Genomic DNA, 19922 nt, shown 5'->3' with positions numbered 1-19922 from the left:
CCGCGGAACGGGGCCGACCCTGCTTAGCTCCGCTGCCGCGCGAGCCGGTTAAACACCCACCACGTGACTTCGGGCTCCTCCCAACTATGGGCGGGGTCCCCGCCCTCCAGCCAATCAGCAGCGCGGGGGCGCGGCCGGCAGCGCGGGGAAGATGGCGGACACGGAGAGCGGCGTGGGGAAGCGGCCCAAGGGCCAAGGAGCGGCCAAGGTGGGGAAGACCCCGCGCAGGTGGGCAGGGGCCCCGGCCCCGGGCCGCGACCCTGAGGGGAGCCCGGGGCGTGCCCCGGGCCCGGCTCTGAGGGGAGCCCGGCGGTAACGCGTGCTGTCCCCCGTAGGCTGAGGACAGGAAGGTGGACTGGCGGCGCTGGAAGCAGGAGAGTAAGGAAGGCCGGGCACATGCGGGGGCTGGGGCCGCTCGGACCGGGCACGGCGCGGTGTTTTAACGCCAGGCGCTGTTCTCCATCCCAGGGAAAGCAGAGACGAAGAAATGGAAGGAATTGAAGCTGCTGAAAAAACTGGAGAAACAGCGGATGCGAGAGCTGGCAGAACAACAAGCCCAGACGCAGGAGGAGCAGAAGGAAGACAGAGGTGATGCCGCTGTGACCCAGTGGGGAAACCTGGGTGGAAAGTGCTAGGAAACTTGGCTGTTAAAAGGCAGCCAGCGTTACCTATCGATAGGAAAGGTGTTACCTCATAGATCCTATGTGGATCAGTCCACATGCCCAAACAGGCACGAACACTGCACTGCTCGGGTAGCCCACTACAGCTCTAGTGCAACCACTGCACTAGAGATCTGTCTTAAGAGAAAAGCTGTGATTAAACCTAAGAAACAGAAGCTGCTTTTCCCCCAGCTCAGGCGCGGCTGAAGCAGCAGATTGACGCTGCCCAGGGGCTGTCAGGCCGTGGCTCTGTCACGTCTTTGCTCCGCAGGCCGTCGGCACACGCTGAGCGTGGCCCTGCCCGGCTCCATCCTGGACAACGCGCAGTCGCCGGAGCTGCGCACGTACCTGGCGGGGCAGATTGCCCGCGCCTGCGCCGTCTTCTGCGTCGACGAGATCGTGGTGTTCGACGAGCACGGGGAGGATGTGAAGTAAGGCCAAGACTGAAGGAGAGCGTGCTTAGATTAGATTTTAGGAAGGAATCCCTCACTGTGCGGGCGGTGAGGCCCTGGCACAGCTTTCCCAGAGAAGCTGTGGCTGCCCCTGCATCCTGGAGCCCAAGGCCGGGGCTGACAGGGCTTGGAGCAAACTGGGATAGTGCGAGGTGTCCCTGCTCATGACAGGAGGTGGAACATGACGATCTTATAAGATCCCTTCCAACCCAGGCCATGCTGTGATTCTCTGAAGGAAGAGCCATCTTGTTCTGCACAGTATTTCCTCTCAGCTTTCTGTTCCTTCCCTCTTTTATTAAGCTAAGGCCAGGAAGGAACTGCATGTACCTCTACCCAGTGCCAGGATTACAGGGACCACTATACCCCAGGGAAAAAGATGTTGACTAAACTGCGCTTGCAGCTCAGATCATTTATCCCAACGTGGGGTTGGCAAAGCAACTGGAGGACAAGTTCTCCTCTACCCTTAAACCTTGCTGTGGAGGGACAGGACATGGCCTGTGTCTTTATAGAAGATGCTTTGCTATCCTTCAGCTTTTCACTTGGACCTGTACCTGAGTTAACTGGCCAAGCCATGCATCCAGCTGGAGCATCCAGCTCAGTAGCACCCAACTGCCACATCACATTAGTACATCAAGATCCAAAAAACAAAACTGAAAAAGATACCTGGCTTATGGAGAGAGTTCCAAGAATGATTTGTTAACAGGCTGCCTCTGGAACAGCCCTTTTACAAGGGTTAGAGGGGAGGGATGTGCTGCTATTGTCAGATTAAGAAGCAAGGCTTGGTCTTTTGGACACCTGACCAATCTCAGGCTGAGTTAACAAGCTGCTTGCTTTCACTTCCAGGAGCGTGGAGGGGGATTTTGAAGGAATTGGAAAGAAAGGCAAGGCTTGTGTGCAGCTGGCTCGGATCCTGCAGTACTTGGAGTGCCCTCAGTAAGTTTGCTTTTTCTCCATACTCAGCTCTTTTGAGTCCAGACAGGGCTAGAATTGAGATCCAGATTCCATAAAAACACCTTTTTGCACTTCCCCTTTCTCTGGTGACAGGTACTTGAGGAAATCATTTTTTCCAAAACACGAGGATCTGAAGTTTGCAGGTGAGATGCAGTTGTTTTTTCTCTCCTTGCTGAGCTCTTGCTTGTTGTGTGTGGGACAGCCAGGGCTTTTCCCCACTTCAGCACTGGACCTCCACCTCCAGCTGGATTTTCCCCCCAGGACCTCTTTGCTCTGTGCTGTTCTAGGGCTGCTGAATCCCCTGGACAGCCCCCACCACATGCGGGTGGACGAGGACTTGGAGTACCGGGAGGGAATCGTGCTGAACCGGCCAACGAAGCCAGGCAGAGGCTCTTTTGTTAACTGTGGGATGAGGAAGGTGCGTCTGTTACCCACAGGTGCCAAAACAACTTCCCTTGTCTCTCTGGCAGATTTGAAGCAGGCAGGGTGGATGCTGCTGGGTTCTGAAGGCTGCAGTGGGCTGGCAGGGGGTTTAAGGCTGTTGGGGTGTTGCCCTTTCTGCCTTGGCAATGTCTGTGGCTTCCCAAGCCCTGGTAGTCCCCACACACTCCAGCAGATCATTGCTTTACTGCTGCAGCTGAACCTTTGAGTAGCAGAGTAAGCTTCAGATTGATGACCAAGCCCCCGAGCCACACACGGAGCTCCTCATTCCACCTCCAGGCCAGAACAGACCCCCACTTCCTCAAAGGATTCCCCACCTTCCCCAGTCCTTCCAGAATGTCTGGTGCTAATGGTGACTGTCACTGCAGGAGGTGCAGATTGACAAACAGCTGAACCCTGGTCTGCGAGTCACCGTGCGCCTGGAGGAGCCCCAGAATCCAGGTAATCCATGGCTCCAGCAGCATCTGTAAACTTCAGTCCTGCAGCACCTGCTCCTTCCATATGACAGGTTTGAAGGTACCCAACAGTTCTGCATGTTCCCTTCACTCCATACACAAATTTAGTAACACACTTACCATGCCTCCCTTGATAACTGGGAAGATCCATCAGCTCTTTGACCAGCAATAAACAACCCAAACACACTCACAGGCTTTCCAGAACTCACTGAAGTTCCAGAATACTTTTTCACATTCTGGAAAAAGAGAGGGTGATGTTGCACACGCAGTCAGTGCCCTGTTCCAGGAGAAACTGCTGGCCGTGGCTGGTCACATCTCACCAGACCACAAGGGCTGTTAAACCTCTTTGCTTTCTTTCAGAAGCCAAAGCGTGGAAAGGCACCGTGGTGTCCTCGCACCACCCCCGGGAAGTCTCAGGCTTGTACTGGGGTTACAGCGTCCGCCTGGCCTCCTGCTTGAGTGAGTGTCCACAGAGATTCTCTGCCTGGGCTTCCACACCAGTCTCAGGCCTCCTGGCTGACACATCTCTTTCCTAGAAGTCTCCTTGTCTGAAAGGCAGCTTACACGTGCAGCCAGCAGCCATGTGGCAGTCAGATTTTAGGGCTGAAACAAGGCATGAACCACCCCGGTCACCCTCCAGGATTCTACCCCGTAACCTCCACTCACCATTGCTCCAAATGGCTGCACAACAGCAAGAGATGAGTTGGTGCCCTTCTCTGTTTCCATGATAACTACATCCCACTCATTCATGTCAGAGTCAGCAGTGGAATTGGAGTTCAAGAGCCCTGGAAAATTCTTTTCCTATCTTCTGGTTGATTGGACCTTGTAGGAAGACTGTAAGCTGTTAGAGGGTGGTTCCTGGCATCTGTCTTGCGTTGAGGAAAAGGATGTGGCAGATGCTTGCAGCAAGGGAATTAGGGGAAAAAGGAGTCATCTGTCTCCAGACGCACTTTTGGCACTGAAAGCAACTCCTGCTGCTGCCACCACTCAACCATGGGGTGTTTTAGCCTGTCCAGAAGGCTCATGGGTGGGGACAGCAATAACCCCACACTCTGTTTTCCAGGTGCTGTCTTTTCTGATTGCCCATTCAAGGAGGGCTATGATCTCTCTATTGGGACCTCAGAGCGGGGCAGCTCCGTGGACGAGGTCACTCTGCCCTCATTCAGGTTGGTGTTCTGCCTGCTTGGCCCCACTCAGAGCTCCCAGTGAGGCTGGTGCAAGCAGCAGAGGAGGGGAAATACCCCAGAATGATGCCAGTTCTTTTCCTGTTCCTCTGGAGCTGGTAGCAGGGACTGTCACATTGGCCAGATGTCTTGGGGCTTTGGTGGGGAGGCAGCTGCAGTGGGCACCATCAGCAACAGACACAGCTCCCTGCTTCAGCTGCACACAGGAGCTTGGGCACAGACCTAGCCAGTCCGCCCTCTCACCCTGTCCTTGTGCTCTCCCCAGGCATGCCCTTGTCGTATTTGGAGGCCTTGAGGGCTTGGAAGCTGGGGTTGATGTGGACCCAAAACTGGAGGTCACCGACCCAAGTGTCTTGTTTGATTTCTACCTGAACACGTGTCCCAGCCAAGGCAGCAGAACCATCCGGACAGAGGTAGGGCTGGTGGGGCTGGGTGTGCACAGGGCAGGGCTGCTGTCTGCTGTGGCAGTGACACACACGGCCCAGGTGTGCTCTGACTGGCCTGCCTCTGCTGCAGGAAGCCCTGCTGATCTCTCTGTCTGCACTGAGACCGCACATTGAGAAGGCTGTGAAGACACCCAGAGACAGCTGAGAAGGGAAGGGAAACCACTGACCTTGCCCTCTGAAGGCAGCTCTTCAAATTTGGGGTGCTGGGCAAGTCACTCCAGGAGCGTGGCAGGACCAAAGCACAGTGACTGGAGCTGGCGGCAGTGCCCAACCAGGCATTCACTGCTGCTGGGAGCAGCAAGGCTGTGCCCTCCTGCCTGCATGGTCCAGCCAAGGGCTGGTTGCTGCTTCCCAGCAGCTGGCATGGGCCTGGCAGCAGACTTGGCCTCACCAACTCGGACATCTCGGGTGCAAATAAAGCAGTATGGAACCTCAGCTGCTGTGAAATCCAGGTGTGTCTTGGTGTAGGAACACTCAGTGCCTCTGGAGCAACGTGGCCTTCAGACTGAAATAAAGTCAGAACTTACCCTTATGCCAAAAAGCTGTTCCTGCCTCAGCCTGACTTCTCCCAGCCCCCCTTCAAGGCTTCATCTTCCCCGACAGCAGGAAGGGCTGGAGCTTCAATTGAGCCTCAGCACTAAAACACATCATCTCGTTACAGTCTGGCTCCATCTGTGATGCCTTAAGCTCTGCCTGCAGTGAGCTCAGACAGGAAAGCAGCTGGAAAAGTTGGCTCCATCCTCCCCTCCTCCTGCTGAAATATTCAGAGCTTTGGTGAGAGCAGATAAGAAACAACCAATACCATGGGTGTTCAAAGCTTTACTGCTAAAACCATCTTCTGAAGGAAAACAATCATACAGTTCTTTGGCCACAGGAAGGCAGGAACTTCTCTCCTCCCTTGGCTCCCATCTTGCTCCCCTCCTTCCCTACTAAACAGCAACAGTGACTTCCCTTTGTGCCTGAAGGAGCCTCAGACAACTCCCAAGGCAGCAGTGGATATGGGGCACATCCTAGAGAGCAACTACAGTGTCAGGTGTCCCTGAGCCTCCTGCAGGACCACTCTGGAGACCTGGTGTGTGTCTGTGTTTCACTCAGACTCGAGGGGAAGGGTAGAGAGAAGCACAGGTTTGAATCTTAATTCCCACATTTACAACTGGACAAGGAACTGTGATTCTGCAGGTGACTGCCAGTCCCTTGTTGGGTTACCTGGATTTGCTCTAGTCAAGAGTTCAGTGCTTTCCAGCTGTGATGGCTTTCAAGTTACTTGTTCTCCTGAGGATGTTTGGGACAAAGAGGAGCCCTGAGGCTCGCTCAATGCTCTCGATGGGAACCAGGAAGCGTTCCAGGGGGATTTTATCATCCACAGGGCTGTTGGGCATCACGTAGGAGCGCAACTCAATCTCCCCGCTCTCCTTTTCCAAGATGAGCACCTTGAAGAAATGGGTGGGGACAGCCACGTTGTTCTTCCCAATCACCTGATACTTCACATACATCTTCCCATCCGCCTCCATCCTGCACCAACAGCAACATCCCAGGTTATCTCCTAGTTTGGTGTCTGTCCACCCCCTCAGTCCTCCAGCACCCCCTAAGTAAGCCCCCCACCCACAGCAGGCAGCAGCTCTGCTCCTGCAACAGGGCTGTAAAACATGGCTGGGGCAGAAGCTATGTGACATGGTGAGGGTGGGCTGTGCATGGGGGCTACTGCCAAATCCCCTCCCTGGGGGTCTCTTTAACAGACTTTGCAAGCTATTCCCTGCAGCTGAAGAGATCTCAACATGAGACAGCTGCTCTTTGGTGCTACATGGATGGAGACCTTTGAAAATAAAGTCATGTCCTTAAGTGGAGAAGTAGTCCATGACATTGAACCTGAAAGCTTTATTCTGCAGGGATGGGGTCTGCAGTCTAATCTGGTAAGCAGCTAATCTAAATTGTTGACTGCAAACAAAAACAAGCTGGCTATACTGCAGCTCAAGAATCCTGATTGACTCATGAAATAATCATCTGGACAGGAAATACATAAACTAATCCTAATAAGGTAGCTTTCCACAGAACCTCTGTGCACAGGTGGTCTCACCTACTGCGAGGGCCCTTAGTAGAGTCCTCCCATCTGGTCCCTCAGCCTGTTTTCCTTTGCCAGCACAATACATCTTTTGGGTGCCAGTCCAGCTCAGCCCTCGAGTTTACCTGGGCAGGAAGAGGGGTCCTGTGCAGACGTAGACATTCCTGTTGTTTCTTGCCAGGCTTCTGCAGTACTTCTCAAGGTTATTCCAGGCATTCTGGTTTAAATGAGGATTCTAGAAACACAACCAGTAGTCAGTTGCTGGGTTATCTCCTCACTGTTCAGAGCACCACATCTCAGAGCCCCAAGCACTTGGTATAGGAGATCCCCACTATCGCCTCTGCTTTGGGCCCGGTTTGCACACCCAAGACAGAACCCATCGCTCAAGGTCGCAATTTTTCTAAGTGTTCGTCTACCTGTTTAATTCTGCTCCTGACAGGAGCTGCACTGAACGGGGTCTCTCTCTCATGGCTTGAGAGGCACACACAGACAGGTGCATTTGCAGGATCCCTGTCGTTAACTTTAGCAGGAAACACGGCACCTCCGAGTCGTTTTGGCCCCTCTCCGCCTGAACTGCTGCAGGCACAAACACAGCGACGCTCCCGCAGGGAGCAGCGTCTGCCCTTGACCGCGGGCAGCTCCGGCTTCCCCCGCAGGCCCCGGGCCGTACCTGCGGGGCGATGTTGCTCAGGTAGAAGGTGTCCCGCATGGCTTTCTGGCTCCACTTGTGGTTGGCGGCGGCGGCCAGGTGCCCGCGGTCGAAGCCGCTGCCGCGGTAGTCGGCGTTGGTGGCGCGGTGGTACTCGTGCACCGAGTCGTCCTCCTGGAAGTCGCAGGCGGCGCGGTCCGAAGCGCCGCTGAGCGTGTCCCGGTTGAGCTGCTCGATGACCCAGAGCGCGCTGCGGCTCCGCGGGTCGTAGCACAGCACGTAGGACTCGCGGCTCCGCAGCTGCGCCAGCCCGGGCAGCCCGTATTTGCTCAGCTCCGTGCGCCCCGAGCCCGGCGGCGCGGGCGGGCTGGCGGCTGCCACGGCGGGCAGCACGGGCAGGCGGGCCAGCAGCCCCTCGGCCGCATCGCCCGGCTCCCGGTGCTCCCGGTGCCCCCAGCGGGCAAGGGCCGCCCCCAGCCCCGCGCCCACCGCCAGCGGCAGCGCCCACCGGACCCGCAGCATGGCCGTTCCACCGCCGGGCCCGGCCCCGCCTTAAACGGGCGGCGCCTGAGCCCCGGGCGACCGCGCGGCTCCGGCGGCATCGCCGCTTTAAGGGGGAGCGCGCACAGGGCGAGCGGCGCGCACGGCGCGATCCCGGGACGCGGGGCACAAGGACACCGCGCGCAGCGAGGCGGGGACACGCCTGTGCCAGGTATTCCTGGAGAAGGGAAAGCAAAACCATCGCGGAAAGGAGATGGCGGTGGAGGAGCCAGGCTGGCTCTGCAGGGCCCTCCGCTGCTCGCTGTGCTGCTCTCACACCTATGGACAGCAGCCCCAGCTCCCACTCACACCGACAGGAGAGGTTTGCACAGGCGTCCGTTTAGTGAAAGGAAACGTTATAAAAATAGTGTTTGAAAAAAGAAGCATTTAAAAAAAAGGAGTTTTAGAGTGATGAAACGTTCACTACACCCTTTTCTGGCAGTTCTTCCCAAGGTGGGGGGAAAAAAAAGTGTTGTCTGTTCCTTTCTTTGGGGAAAGTGCCTTTTAGAAGACTGCTCCAAACAGCTAAAACCCAGTCACTGACATTCCTTAAGTAAAACCAGCCTCTGATTCCCAAACACCTCGGACTCCCCCAAAACAACTTCTGGCCTTCATTCTGCTCAGTGCCAAAGTGCAAATAATTCTAGGTCAGGTCACAAAGTTCAAACTCAAAATCGGTGCCCTGAGTGACCACCACCAGCAACTTGATCTACCGCATTGGCAAAGCCACAAAGTTCTACAAAGCCTGAACTGCAGCGAGGTGCAGGTAGAGCAGACCTCCCCTTCCCAGGGAAGGTTCATCTCTTCCCACATCCAGGAGAGTCCTGTTTTCCCTCCCAGCTGAAGGTGATTTCCCTTTCCCCTGTCTGGCAGTAGTCCTGCCTGGGAGGAACACGGGATAAGAGCTCTTTAAACATCCTCCGTTCAAGTCCCTGTGACAAAACGGGTCCCCAAGGCACCCCAGACTAACACCTCCCACCCCAAAGATCAGCTCTTTCAGCACGTCAGGATTGTAAGAAACCAGAAGCAGAAACATCTCAAGGCTGGAGCAGGTGTTACTTGGCCACACAAGCAAGGAAACACCAGTTAAGTATCATCTCACTTCAAGAACAACAAAAATGTATCACCAAAAACCTTTGAGGAATGAAGCCAAGGGAAACATCAGGAGATTCAAAAGCTGGTAAAAGGTTAAGACTTTCTTTAGTCCCCTCAGAAAACCTGGTTTTGCTCTTAAAGGAGAAAGTCTTGGAACAAAGAAATAGATGTCCCAAGACAATTAAAAGTACCACTCCTTTGAACAGCAGGACAGAAGTTCTACCACACAGGAAGGAAATAAGCAGGAATATAAAACAGCTTTTTATGTATGTAACAGCCTGTCTGGACGTTTCAAAGTTGTTGTAAGCTCTTCCCAAAGAACTCAATAGGTTTGGCAGCCATGGTTTGGATAAGGCTACAGAATTTACCCCAGCGATCCTTTCCAGCAGCCAAATCTCTCATTGCATCCCTTTAAACCACTGTGAACTCCTTTCAAAAGCATTCACTGTCACCCCCTGAAGCAAGGTGACATAACACAAACCCCTGGACACCTAGGAAGGGAGAAGACAGCATGACACCTGTACTGCCACCTCCCCTGTGCCTTCCCCAAGCAGGACGGTCACCCTCAGGGCCCAAAGCTACACTGAAAACGTGCAGAAGTTCATCTCCAAGTAATGCTTTCATCCTGATTTGCCTGCTGCCTCCTCAGGTTCCAACAGCTCAGAGCAGGAACGCTCATGGATGGTCCCGTTGCCAGTGAGAAATTCCAGCATAAGGAAACCCTGCACGTGCCAGGGGAACCATGAACAGCCCAGCACAGGTATACAGGGAGATGAGAGCACAATTTGTGCATGGAATGGGAAAGCTACAGCAGTATTTATAGCAGTTCTGAGGCAGAAGTGTTTGGAGCAGGTACAATTGTGCCTAAGAGTGGGACCCTCTGGTTCTACGTTTGTAGAGAACCTCCCAAGTGGCTCTCTGACCACACGAGGTGTGGCCAGCAGCCTCCCCAGTGCAGGTACCCAAGGACTGAGACTTAATGCCACCTGGAACAGCTCAGAAACATCCATCCAGTGGCTACAGCAGCCAGGATGTTTCACCACACTGCTGTCCTGGTCTACCGGTTCCATTTTTCTTGGAGGAAAACTGTACCCTCAAGAAAAGATTGCAGCAGAGAGGGATACTGTTGCCACAGGTATTAATTACAGATTGCTTTCAACCTTAAATTGCTCTTGCAACACTGCAGCAACACATGGCTGAACAAGTGGTACTTGAGCATCTTTTCAAGAGGCAGAGATTGCTTGGGATTGCCAATAAGAACATGGGTACGTGCACCAACCTGTCCTGCCATCTCCCCACACACCTTGGTGAGAATTACAGCAGTCTGTGAAGGCCTTCAGTGGAGGAAATAACACCAGCAAAAAAAGCTGAAGGCTGCCAGCATCCCTCCTGCTAGGGCAAGTCTAGGCCAGCAGCAGCTTAAGCAAATCTTACAAAGACTGACTGACCTTTAACAAATCAACACCCATAAATACCAAAAACTGCAGCGTCCAACAGCAGAGGTGAGCCAGCACAGCACAGGAAGAAAGGGAAAAGCATGTTGGATTAGTGTTCACTCAAGAGCTTCTGCACCACACAAGCACCTGGGTGCTGGCAGTTTCTGTCTCTGAGGATTAGGTTTCTGCTCAGCTCTCCACTGTGGCAGGCCAGCAGCTCTCCCTGTGGTTTGTCTCAGTCCCTGTTCACATGACCTTATCTGAAGTGCAGCAGTTTCTCCCTCAGGAGGAACGTGTCCAGCTGTGGCTGCGAGTCCAACAGGACCAGGACAGAACAGGGGATCAGCCCCAGCAGTCAGCTCATGACAGATGCTTGTATGCCTGCTGGACTGTGCTAGAGAAGGACTCATTGCAGATCAGAACTGTCTCTTCCCGGCAAGAAGTACTGTGAGACAACAGCAAGGTTACTGTGACCAGGCCTTAATGCAAGTAGTATTATTTAAGCCACTGAGGCAGAAAACTCCAGTTCTGGGCCTGTATAAGCCTCTAAATACATCTGTCTTCATTGCACATGATTAGGTGTCCATTTCTTGTGTTTCAGAATCCTGATTGTAGCTGGATATGCTCCAGTTCAGAGCAGCATGAGGCCTCCCTGCAGCAACAATCCTGCTCTAAGGCTGTGCGTAGTAAGGCTTGACTTGGAACTACACTTCACCAGGGGATTAAAACCACCAGTCTTGCTTTCAAGGAGACCTCGTGGATAAAGGCAGTTCTGGATTCAGGCAGTTTGAGTGCACAAAGCCACCAGCTGTCACCGTGTCCCCCCACCTCAGCTTCCCAAGGCTCTTTCCCAGTCAAAGGAGTGCAAACTGCCAGGTGACTTTCACCAGAAAGTGACACAATCTTCTTCTTCACTTGCCTCAGGGATGGCCAAGTGCAGACATGAGGGAGGAGAATCCAGAATCTACTTGAATGGCAGAATGTGTGACTTCACTGGAATACATTCTGTTCACAGGAGGAAGATCCTTCTATCCTCACCCACCAAAATTCACTGGACTTTTAAGTCTGTCCTTTCCCCATCAGAAGTTACTCCGTGTGTTACTTCCACCATACAGGAGTCCATCCCTTCAGGGATATGCAGACAGAAGGTTTCTTTCTCCCCAAACTCAAAGTCATTAAAAAAGATGCAAAGAACTGCTTTTGGCAGCAAAGAGGCATTTGAGATGTGGAAAAATCTGGAGTGCAGGACCCACGTAGATGGGGAAGTAATCAGTCCATGACCTAATAAATAGAATAGAAGGAAATCTTCAAGGTGGCCAGTAGCCCTAACAAAACCCGAAGCCTTGCAGAGACCAGTAGGAGCTTTAGTGCACCACACTGCAAGGGGCCGTCTCCCAGGATCCACTGCCACACAGTTCTCTGACAACTTTTGTTAGGCCCACGGACTATTTGGAATCTTGGAGTTCCTTTGCCTTCTTCAAAATCAGATGAACATCAGAGATAGGATAATCCTATGGCAAAGAAACAAAGGGATTTTGGTGACTTCCCAGCATTCTTGATATAGATTATCTGGCTTAAGCAAGGCGAACCTTGACAACAAAGTTCTTAGCCTATTATAACACACCATGTTCAGTTACTCCTTTAACAGCTACAGTTTCCTGTTTTGTAACTGATCAAACCTCATTACCCTTCCAGAAGCTTTGTTGGTTTTTTTTTCACTTTGTCCTCCAAGGGCACAGTAACCTGGCCTGCCAGAGAGCCTTATCAAAGCCAGTATCTTGCACAGCCCAAAGCAGGAACTGGCAGAACGTGAGATATCCAACTGTGCAATGCAGGCATTTCCAACCTAAGGCTCTCACAGATCTCAGAACGAAACAAAACCCTTTGGCCAAAAAAATTTAGCAGTGTTATATAAGGTTTCACAACTTTGCTTGAAATTATTCAGGTTTTTTTTTTTGCAAACCAATGGAACATTAGAAACCTCCAATCTATGGTAATTTTTCTGTAGGGTAGAAAGGGTGCCTGTGCTAAACACTCCCACTTCCAGTAATGAGAGTGCTGTAAGATTCCTGCAGATTTTCCTGCATGCAAACATCACAAATGTGGTACTTGTCTTGAACCAGGCATACCCTCCCACCCTCTCACATACTGTCATCCTCTCTCACAGTACTATTTTAGGACTTTTCCAATTGCTCTCTGCACCCATTCTATTTAATTCTTACCTGTAGCAGCCTCATGTTCAGAGTGAAGTCTCCTTCCAGCAACTGATCCCGGATTAGTCTGAAAGATGAAAATTATTCCAGCTACTTTTGACTCTTTACAAACGAACTTTGAAAACCTGTAACCTCTTCACCAGATGCCCTAACACATGCCTAGAGAAGACCCCTGGATCCATGGAAGAGAAGAAGAGGAAGGCTGTGTGCGTACTTACGTCAGCATGGCACAACAGACGAGCAGGAGGAAATCGAAGCGCTTGTCGTCGGCAAAGAGGGAGTCCCAGATGCGGATGACATCTGGCAGCAGGAACTCTTGGGACAAGAGCAACGTCAGCCAGCGGAAGGCAAAGAACTGGGGTTTGATGTTCTGTTCTTGCTGTCAGACAGGCACCAGGCAAACAATGAATACGTGCTCCCGGGCAGCTCCCTACAGGCAAGAGATGCACCCCGTGTTTCCATCCCCGTCTCCTCCCCAGCACTGCTCTAAGCTCCCAGCTCATCCTGCAGCAGCAGGAAAACCTCTGCATCCTTTGGAGACTCTCCCATTCAACCCTGACTGAGAGATTTGCAGTGCAGCCACACTCCACACCTTTCTGGCCAAGCCAGAAAATGCTCCTCTGTCCACAACATGGAGTAAAGGAAGCTTTTCTCCCTAAAGGCGCTCTTTGTGTTCTGTTAAACCTGCCAAGTAATTTTAAAGTTCCCATTTCAACAGCATTTTATCTGCAAAGCTGCAGCCCTCCCCCACTAGCACAGGCACTGTTTGTCAGGATTTCCTCTCCTTTCCAGAACCCTTGTATTTATCAAAAGGTTTACTATTCACAAAGAGAAACAAAGATGGAACAGGGTTCACACTGATGGTCAGTAAAACATGCTGTAAGCACCTTTAGCCTGAAGCTTTCCTGTTTTCTGATGTTAAATCCAAGCTAGTGTAAGTTTAATCAAGGTCAATCAAGTTCAGGATTCTGCTGATATTCCTAAGGACCAGCTGCTGCATGGCCAAGACCATTTCCTGCCAGCCAAACATTAAGCAGTTTTTCTCCCCACTGAATCAGCTACCAGCCAACTCTGTGGGCTGTGTCACTGTGCTGACAAACCATCTTCTGGATTATGAAAGAAACATATCCTGACTTTTCTAGACAGAAAAAGATCTCAGTGTAATTTGGTGAGGGTTGCAGTAACAGGAATAGCTTTCCCTTCCAAAGCCTCCCTGGACTTTCACACCAAATGGACTCTTAAGACTGAAGATATCTGTAATGATGGCTGCCTTCTACATGTTCTACAAAACTCACACAAACCCAAAGCTCTTGAAAACCTTTGGATGAAAGGGAACAGTATCATTTGGGATCATCCAGCTCACTGGATTTCACTTCTCTTTTGGAATGTGCTCCATGGAGTTTAAGTCAGTGGTGTCAGGGCAGCCAGTGGCAATAGAAGTGCGTGTGTGCAGCGTGGGGGATGGTTTTCGGTTTGCTCTTAGAAGCAGAAGCAATTTTGGTAACCTGGAATGCTGAAAAGCTCTACAGCATAACCCATGTTTTGACTGATCTCTTCAAGACAGTAAAGACTTCAGCTCCAGCTATGCAGGTGAGCAAGGATCGTGGCCAAGTCCCTTCAGACTCCCAGCTGGCAGCTGTGCAACGACTATAGTTTGCTTTCAGAGGCAGGCAGGGGAGGAAGCCTTGCTGTGTCAGCTCGCTCTGGGCTCACTACAACGAGAGGCTGTTTCAGCTCACAGATAAGAGTCTCTCTGCCCCACAGGCAAAGCCCTTCATACACTCTCTGTGTTCTACTCAAGCACAGTTTAACAAAACTGACGTTCACATGCACTGCTAAGCCACTCCTCACATTCCACCCAAGACCCAGAGAGACACCTGGCTCCTCACCAGTTTCAAATACAGCTCCACATCTTTTTCCTTCAGGGTGGAGTACACCTTCTCCATTTTGTAGGTAATACCACACTGAGAATCATCCAGGCTCTTAATGAAGTTGTCCCGAATTTCAGCCATTAGATTGGTAAAGCAGAAAAACGTGTCTGCTTCAGCATGTTCTGGGGAAAGAAAAGAACATGGGGGAATAGAGGAAGCCTCACTGAGAGAGATACAGAGCTATAAAATCATCCTTGCTCCATAAGCTGGTTGCTGTACTGGATTTGAGGAGTAGATCCCACCAGATCTTGGCTTGCTTGGTCTGGGTCAAGGCAAGACAAACTTTTTTATTTCTTTTTTCTTTTTACACTAGAAACATCCACAGAGCTACTGCAGATACTAACCCTGTGTCCAGCAAAAGGTCTTCATGACATGAGGTCACAAAACAGTTATCTATGCCCAAGAACATAATCTGCCAGCAGCACACGCCCTCAGAGCTCCTGTGAAGCAGAAGCAAGAGGCAAAATCCTCCCTTTCCATTTTTTCCTTAACATCTATATTTAGCACAAGGAAACAAGAGCTTCTAAGGGAATTTTGAGTTTAACAAACAAACAGAAGTTGCTCAAGATCCTCTCTTCTCATGTCCTCACCACTCCCAGCCCATTCAGCTCCTACCAATTCCCCAAAACGCCTCATGCCATGCAGAGAAGTCGCAGTACCACAGCCACTGCTGAGCAGTCAAAAGGCTTGCTCACCTTTCCATTCACTGTTGGGGTCTGTAGCAAAGGTGTAGTAAAGAGGCCCCACGATTTCATTCATGCCCTGGACATAGGCTATCCCGGGGTTCAGCTTGGCATAGATGAACAGGATGCGCTCCACCACTTCCCAGTGAGCCTCGCAGCCGTTGGGCAGAACTTCGTACTCACTCAGAGAGCTGGGGGTGGTTTTAAGAGGGGAGCTCACCTGGGAAACAAGGCTGAATCAGGATAACCAGCTGGCACAGATCCTTTAGCACATGTGCCAAGCTTGGCTTTTAACACACACAGGCTCCCCAAAAGATTTGGGCTTGTGGTTTATACCACATGAAGCAAGACAAGCAACTCTGGGAGCACACAGGCAGGGAAGTCCTGGTGCTGGCTGTCCCTGAAGAACAAAGTCTGTGCAGCAACACACAGTTCCTTCTGAACCATTGCACCACATGATCTCACCCAGTAAAAACCACAGCAGTTCCACTTCTTTGTTAGTAGTATGAGGGAAGGGTATTGATGGTTGTAGGAGAAGCCACCTTCCCCAACAGCACGTGTGCTGTAACATTCATGAAAGAGGAAAGAGAACTACACACTTGAACAGATACTCAGCTGTTCTCCTAGTTCCACGTTTGAGCTCCAGTTCTGAAGGACTATGGAAATTTGTAATAAATTCATAGTAAAGTAAACCTTCAGTGTTTTGTTGCCACACAGGAAGGCATATGTCAGGCATAAAATAACTTGTGACTCCAAATTCTACCAGAAGTCAGGTAAAAACAATCCTTAAAATTAAATACACCTATAATGGTGTATTTATGGTCCTATGGTCTGTCAGGCATTTCAACCGGTTCTACAATGTCCAGCCCCCAGAACGCTCAGCATCTGCTGAGGTGTTTCCTTAATTCCACTGCACAAGCAGAAAAAGAAACAGAACAACCTAAGAATCACCCTTCCCCTTCCCAATCCGAGCCCTTGCCCCGTGACAAGGACAGCCCCAGCCCAGAGCTCACATTTGTCACCCCACTGCGGTTCCGTGCCACCGTCTGCGACTTGAGCGTGGTCTGCTCCACCCGCCGGCGCAGCGTCTCAAACTCGTTCTGGGGGTCCAGGATTAACAGGCAGGGATAATCCGTGGGGCGCTGGAAAAACGCCATGTCAGGGTACAGCCTCCTGGGATGGACACAGAAGGAAATCAGGGACAAGAAGGAAGTTCGTGCCCCATGACGAGTGGGAGGCTGGGTTTAATATTAAACTTCGTTTCCAAAGTGCAATTTGTTGACCAAACGCCTCGGGTTCAGAAGTGTGAGCCTCACACACCTGACATCTTTGTCTATCTGGAGGAGCACTTCGTTATCCTTGAAGTAAGTGTTCCATCGACTGTCTGGATTTGGATTGAGGGGCTGAAGAGAAACAACAGAAACAGCACAAGCATGTTTCACACATCAAAATCCTCAGTAAACATCCAGTGATTTAACATTTCTGCTGTCACTCTGCCATCACCACAATCTGAGCACATCGGGGCCATTTTTTCTCTCACATTTTCAATCCCTTTTCACTCATCTCTTCAAGAGTTTGTTCCCAAATCAGGTTGTTGTTTTTTCCCCCCTCTGTTAACAAGATTCCTGATTTCAGCTCCAAACCTGTACCCTGGAGATGGTATTTAGACTTGGGTAAGAGTTATCCACCCACCCAGTACTTTGATGTTGTGGTTCTTCTCTCCACACCAAGATCCACACAAAGTTAACAACTAACCAAGAAAGCAACAAGCTACATTCCAAGGGATTCAAAGATCACTGTGACCTGCCTGTGTGGTTTCACAGACATGCCAGTTTTACACCACCAAGGCTCCAGAGATCACAGTGGGCTGGGTGACTGCAGGGGAGTGAACGCTCAGAATGGTCATGGGAGCAGCTGTATCATTTTACAGTCTCTTCTGATCAGTTACTTCCCTCACTCCTCCCACACACACTCTCCTAACAGCACTTTCAGAGAAGGAGAAAGCCAAGGCATGCAGGAAGTAGTCTGTTAAAAAAATAACAGCCCAGCAGCATTACTAGAAGTAATCAACTCTCCTGCCTTCCACAGTCCAGCCTGACTCTCCTGCTTCTTCTCTGTCCTCTGCTCTGAATCCACTCATGGACCCAACTTCCCAGAGGAGCATCTCGTGGCTCCAGGAACCTCTTGTGAGCCTCTGCCTTTCCCTAGAAGACCCACAGCCTGGGCAGGCAGCCCCAAAGGGCAAGAGGAGGGAAGTGCACAGCTGGAAACAGCTCTCTGCAAAGCTATTGGTGCTTCGAAAATAATTCACACTCAAGGCTACCACGACAAAAGTGCCAGGCTGGCACCTGGGAACCATCCCTCCCCTCTGGCAGGGTAGAACAGTTGGGAACAGAGCCAGGAGCAGCCCAGGGAGCCAGAAAAACCCCCAAGGAATTTTCTGCAGCACAAAGGCTTAGCAACACTTACGTGATCTTCTAAGGTCACATCTTCCCTTGAAACACCCAGGTTGGCTTTGGCAATCCCAGGCTGGATAATCATCTCTTTTAGAAACTGGGAATACAGATCCCTTAAAGAAGAAAAGAGGAATTTACAAGGAGGAAGACAAGGTCAAGGTGAACATACAGGCTGAGCTCAAACAGATGTCTCTGTCCCACCCTGCTCAGCCAGAAGGCATCTGATTTTCTCTTCAGTGTAGTTGGAGGGGTCAGTCCACCAGGCAGCAGGAGAACAGCACATTTCACACAAGAACAATTTGTTTTATGAAAGTACTTAATTATTTAAAGACTACTCTCCTTCTCTGCAGCTATCTTTGGAAATAAAGGAACAAGTACCAACATCCTCACCTCTGTTTCTTCAGCAAAGAGCTCCATAAGGCCTTCTCTAAAGGGAGGTAGTTCAGGAGTATCTGCACAGGAAACAGGTGAATAGGAATTAGTATTCAATGAGCTGTTTTACACCTGCAAGATGAGCAAAGCAAACACAGTGGCTCAAACTGGCTCTTGGAAAATACTGGGAGCTCTCTCCAGAAAGCCTGTTTGCTAAGCAACACTCAGGAATATTTTAGGGACTGGCTTTCAACACAGAACTATTTGTAGGACTGATCAATAGTTAACCTGACCGAAATGCACTGCTAGCTTAAAACGGAGGCTGTTCACATGCAAAGTGCTGATCTCCACAATTTACTGCTGACTTCTAGCGGCTTTTAAGCTCTTGATTTATTGTTTGTTTGTTTACAACTTTAACCGCCAAAAAAGCGCAACTCGTACTTAATCAACCGAAAGCATCACTCGCAAGAAAGAAAAGCACCCCAAGCAAAACCCACCTTCCAGCACAGGCAGCGCAGCCCACCATCAAAGGGAATTCCTGTGGAACACCAGGCAGAGAAATACCCACGTTAGCCCATCTCTCACCGCGGGTGGCTGATGTCACCTCACAAACAGGCCTGGCAACACTCTCGCTCCCCCGGGGGCAGGAAGTTTCCCCAGGGACGTTGCCGGGGTCATCCACAGCGTCTCCCGCGGGGACAGCCCGCGTCAGGCGGCACCAGCCCGGGGCACCGCCGTGCCCGCAGCCCCCTCCCCAGCGGAGCCGGTCCCCGCGGCACTCACCGCTGAAGCACAGCTCGCGGAGCTTGCTCAGAGCCACCGTGGGTTCGCCCAGCACCTCCTGGAAGTCCGCGATCCTGAGGGGACCGAAGCGGGCGTCATCAGGGTTGGTACAGGCAACCCGAGACCCCCCAGAGCCCCCAAACCCTCAGAGCCCCCGATTCTCGAGAGCCCCCACCCCGCGCAGCGCAGGCCCGGCAGGGCGGGGAGGGGAAAGACCCCCGTCCCTCCACAGACCCCACCACCAACCTGCTCTGGTGCAGGCGCGACATGGCGGCGCCGGCGCCCCTTCCCCGCGCGCCGCATAAACGCTCCGGCTGGAAACGCTGCCCGGGGAGGGGGATGCGGGATGGGCCCCGCCCCGTGAGGGCGTGCTGAACCCGTCCGCGCCGCACGGACCCTCCCTGCGCTAAGCCCCGCCCCCGCCCCGCAGGGCGCTCTTCCCGAGCGCTTGGTCCCGCCCCCTCCGTGGCAAAGCTCCGCCCCGTTCCTCCCGCCCATAGCGCAAAGCCCCGCCCCCGCCCCGCGCGCTGTGCCCCGCCCCGTTTCATTCCGCTGTCCGCTAAGCTCCGCCCCCGTCCGGTAAGCTCCGCCCCCCGGGCGCCTCGAGGCGCTCGCGGAGCCCCGCGGGCCCGGTCCCTGCCCTGTCCCTGCCCGGTCCCTGCCCTGTCCCGGCTCCGCGGCCCGCGGAACACCGCGTGGGTCCTTCTCCAGGCACCAAGCGCCAGGAGAGAGCCCGCGGGCTGCAGCAGCCGGTTCCCCAAGCACTGAGGAGACCCCTGGGGTGGTCGCGCTGTCCCGGCCACGCTCCAGCCCATGCCGATGGCAACCGTGAACGGCGCCCGCGGGAATGGCTCCCCTCGGTGAGGGGGCGCGGGGGGACCCTGGCTCTGCGGTCTGGCAGCCGCAGCCCCTGAACGAGGGACAGGCCGGGCTGCGCCCACCCACCGCGGGGAGGCCCTGCCGGCACGCCGCGGCAAAGCTCTGCCCCGCGCAGTGACGTCAGTGCCTCCGCCGCGTGGCGTCACGGCCTTGTGACGTCACATAACGTCTCCGTCCCCGCTGGTCCCCGCTGACCGAGCGTTCCGGCCGGGCCGGCGTTTCCGGGGAAGGACTCGGT

At 52.6% G+C, this 19922-nt stretch overlaps 3 protein-coding genes across 3 annotated transcripts; 1 reads left to right on the top strand and 2 right to left on the bottom strand.

Moving 5' to 3' along the window:
* The first annotated feature begins 137 nt into the window (after positions 1-137).
* On the top strand, positions 138-5336 carry SPOUT1 (SPOUT domain containing methyltransferase 1). Its single transcript, XM_066200968.1, has 12 exons — positions 138-208; positions 336-378; positions 469-588; positions 931-1090; positions 1955-2044; positions 2156-2205; positions 2350-2480; positions 2872-2944; positions 3319-3417; positions 4022-4124; positions 4408-4555; positions 4659-5336. The coding sequence occupies exons 1-12, from the start codon at positions 152-154 to the stop codon at positions 4731-4733; spliced, it is 1149 nt and encodes a 382-aa protein (XP_066057065.1). The 5' UTR covers positions 138-151; the 3' UTR covers positions 4734-5336.
* A 56-nt stretch (positions 5337-5392) lies between these two features.
* ENDOG (endonuclease G) lies at positions 5393-7876 on the bottom strand. Its single transcript, XM_066200969.1, has 3 exons — positions 7318-7876; positions 6773-6882; positions 5393-6100 (listed from the first exon to the last, which is right to left on the bottom strand). The coding sequence occupies exons 1-3, from the start codon at positions 7816-7818 to the stop codon at positions 5818-5820; spliced, it is 894 nt and encodes a 297-aa protein (XP_066057066.1). The 5' UTR covers positions 7819-7876; the 3' UTR covers positions 5393-5817.
* Positions 7877-8873: 997 nt separating this feature from the next.
* On the bottom strand, positions 8874-19149 carry TBC1D13 (TBC1 domain family member 13). Its single transcript, XM_066200966.1, has 12 exons — positions 19052-19149; positions 18806-18879; positions 18520-18560; positions 18041-18102; positions 17664-17763; positions 16515-16597; positions 16208-16367; positions 15207-15414; positions 14470-14633; positions 12799-12959; positions 12590-12647; positions 8874-11878 (listed from the first exon to the last, which is right to left on the bottom strand). The coding sequence occupies exons 1-12, from the start codon at positions 19072-19074 to the stop codon at positions 11813-11815; spliced, it is 1200 nt and encodes a 399-aa protein (XP_066057063.1). The 5' UTR covers positions 19075-19149; the 3' UTR covers positions 8874-11812.
* Between the last annotated feature and the right edge of the window lie 773 nt (positions 19150-19922).

Source organism: Chamaea fasciata, unplaced genomic scaffold (genome assembly GCF_029207755.1).
Source record: "Chamaea fasciata isolate MVZ Bird 193981 ecotype frontalis unplaced genomic scaffold, bChaFas1.0.hap1 SCAF_20, whole genome shotgun sequence".
Lineage (NCBI taxonomy): Eukaryota > Metazoa > Chordata > Aves > Passeriformes > Sylviidae > Chamaea > Chamaea fasciata.
This window is presented reverse-complemented; position numbering and strand designations above follow the sequence as displayed.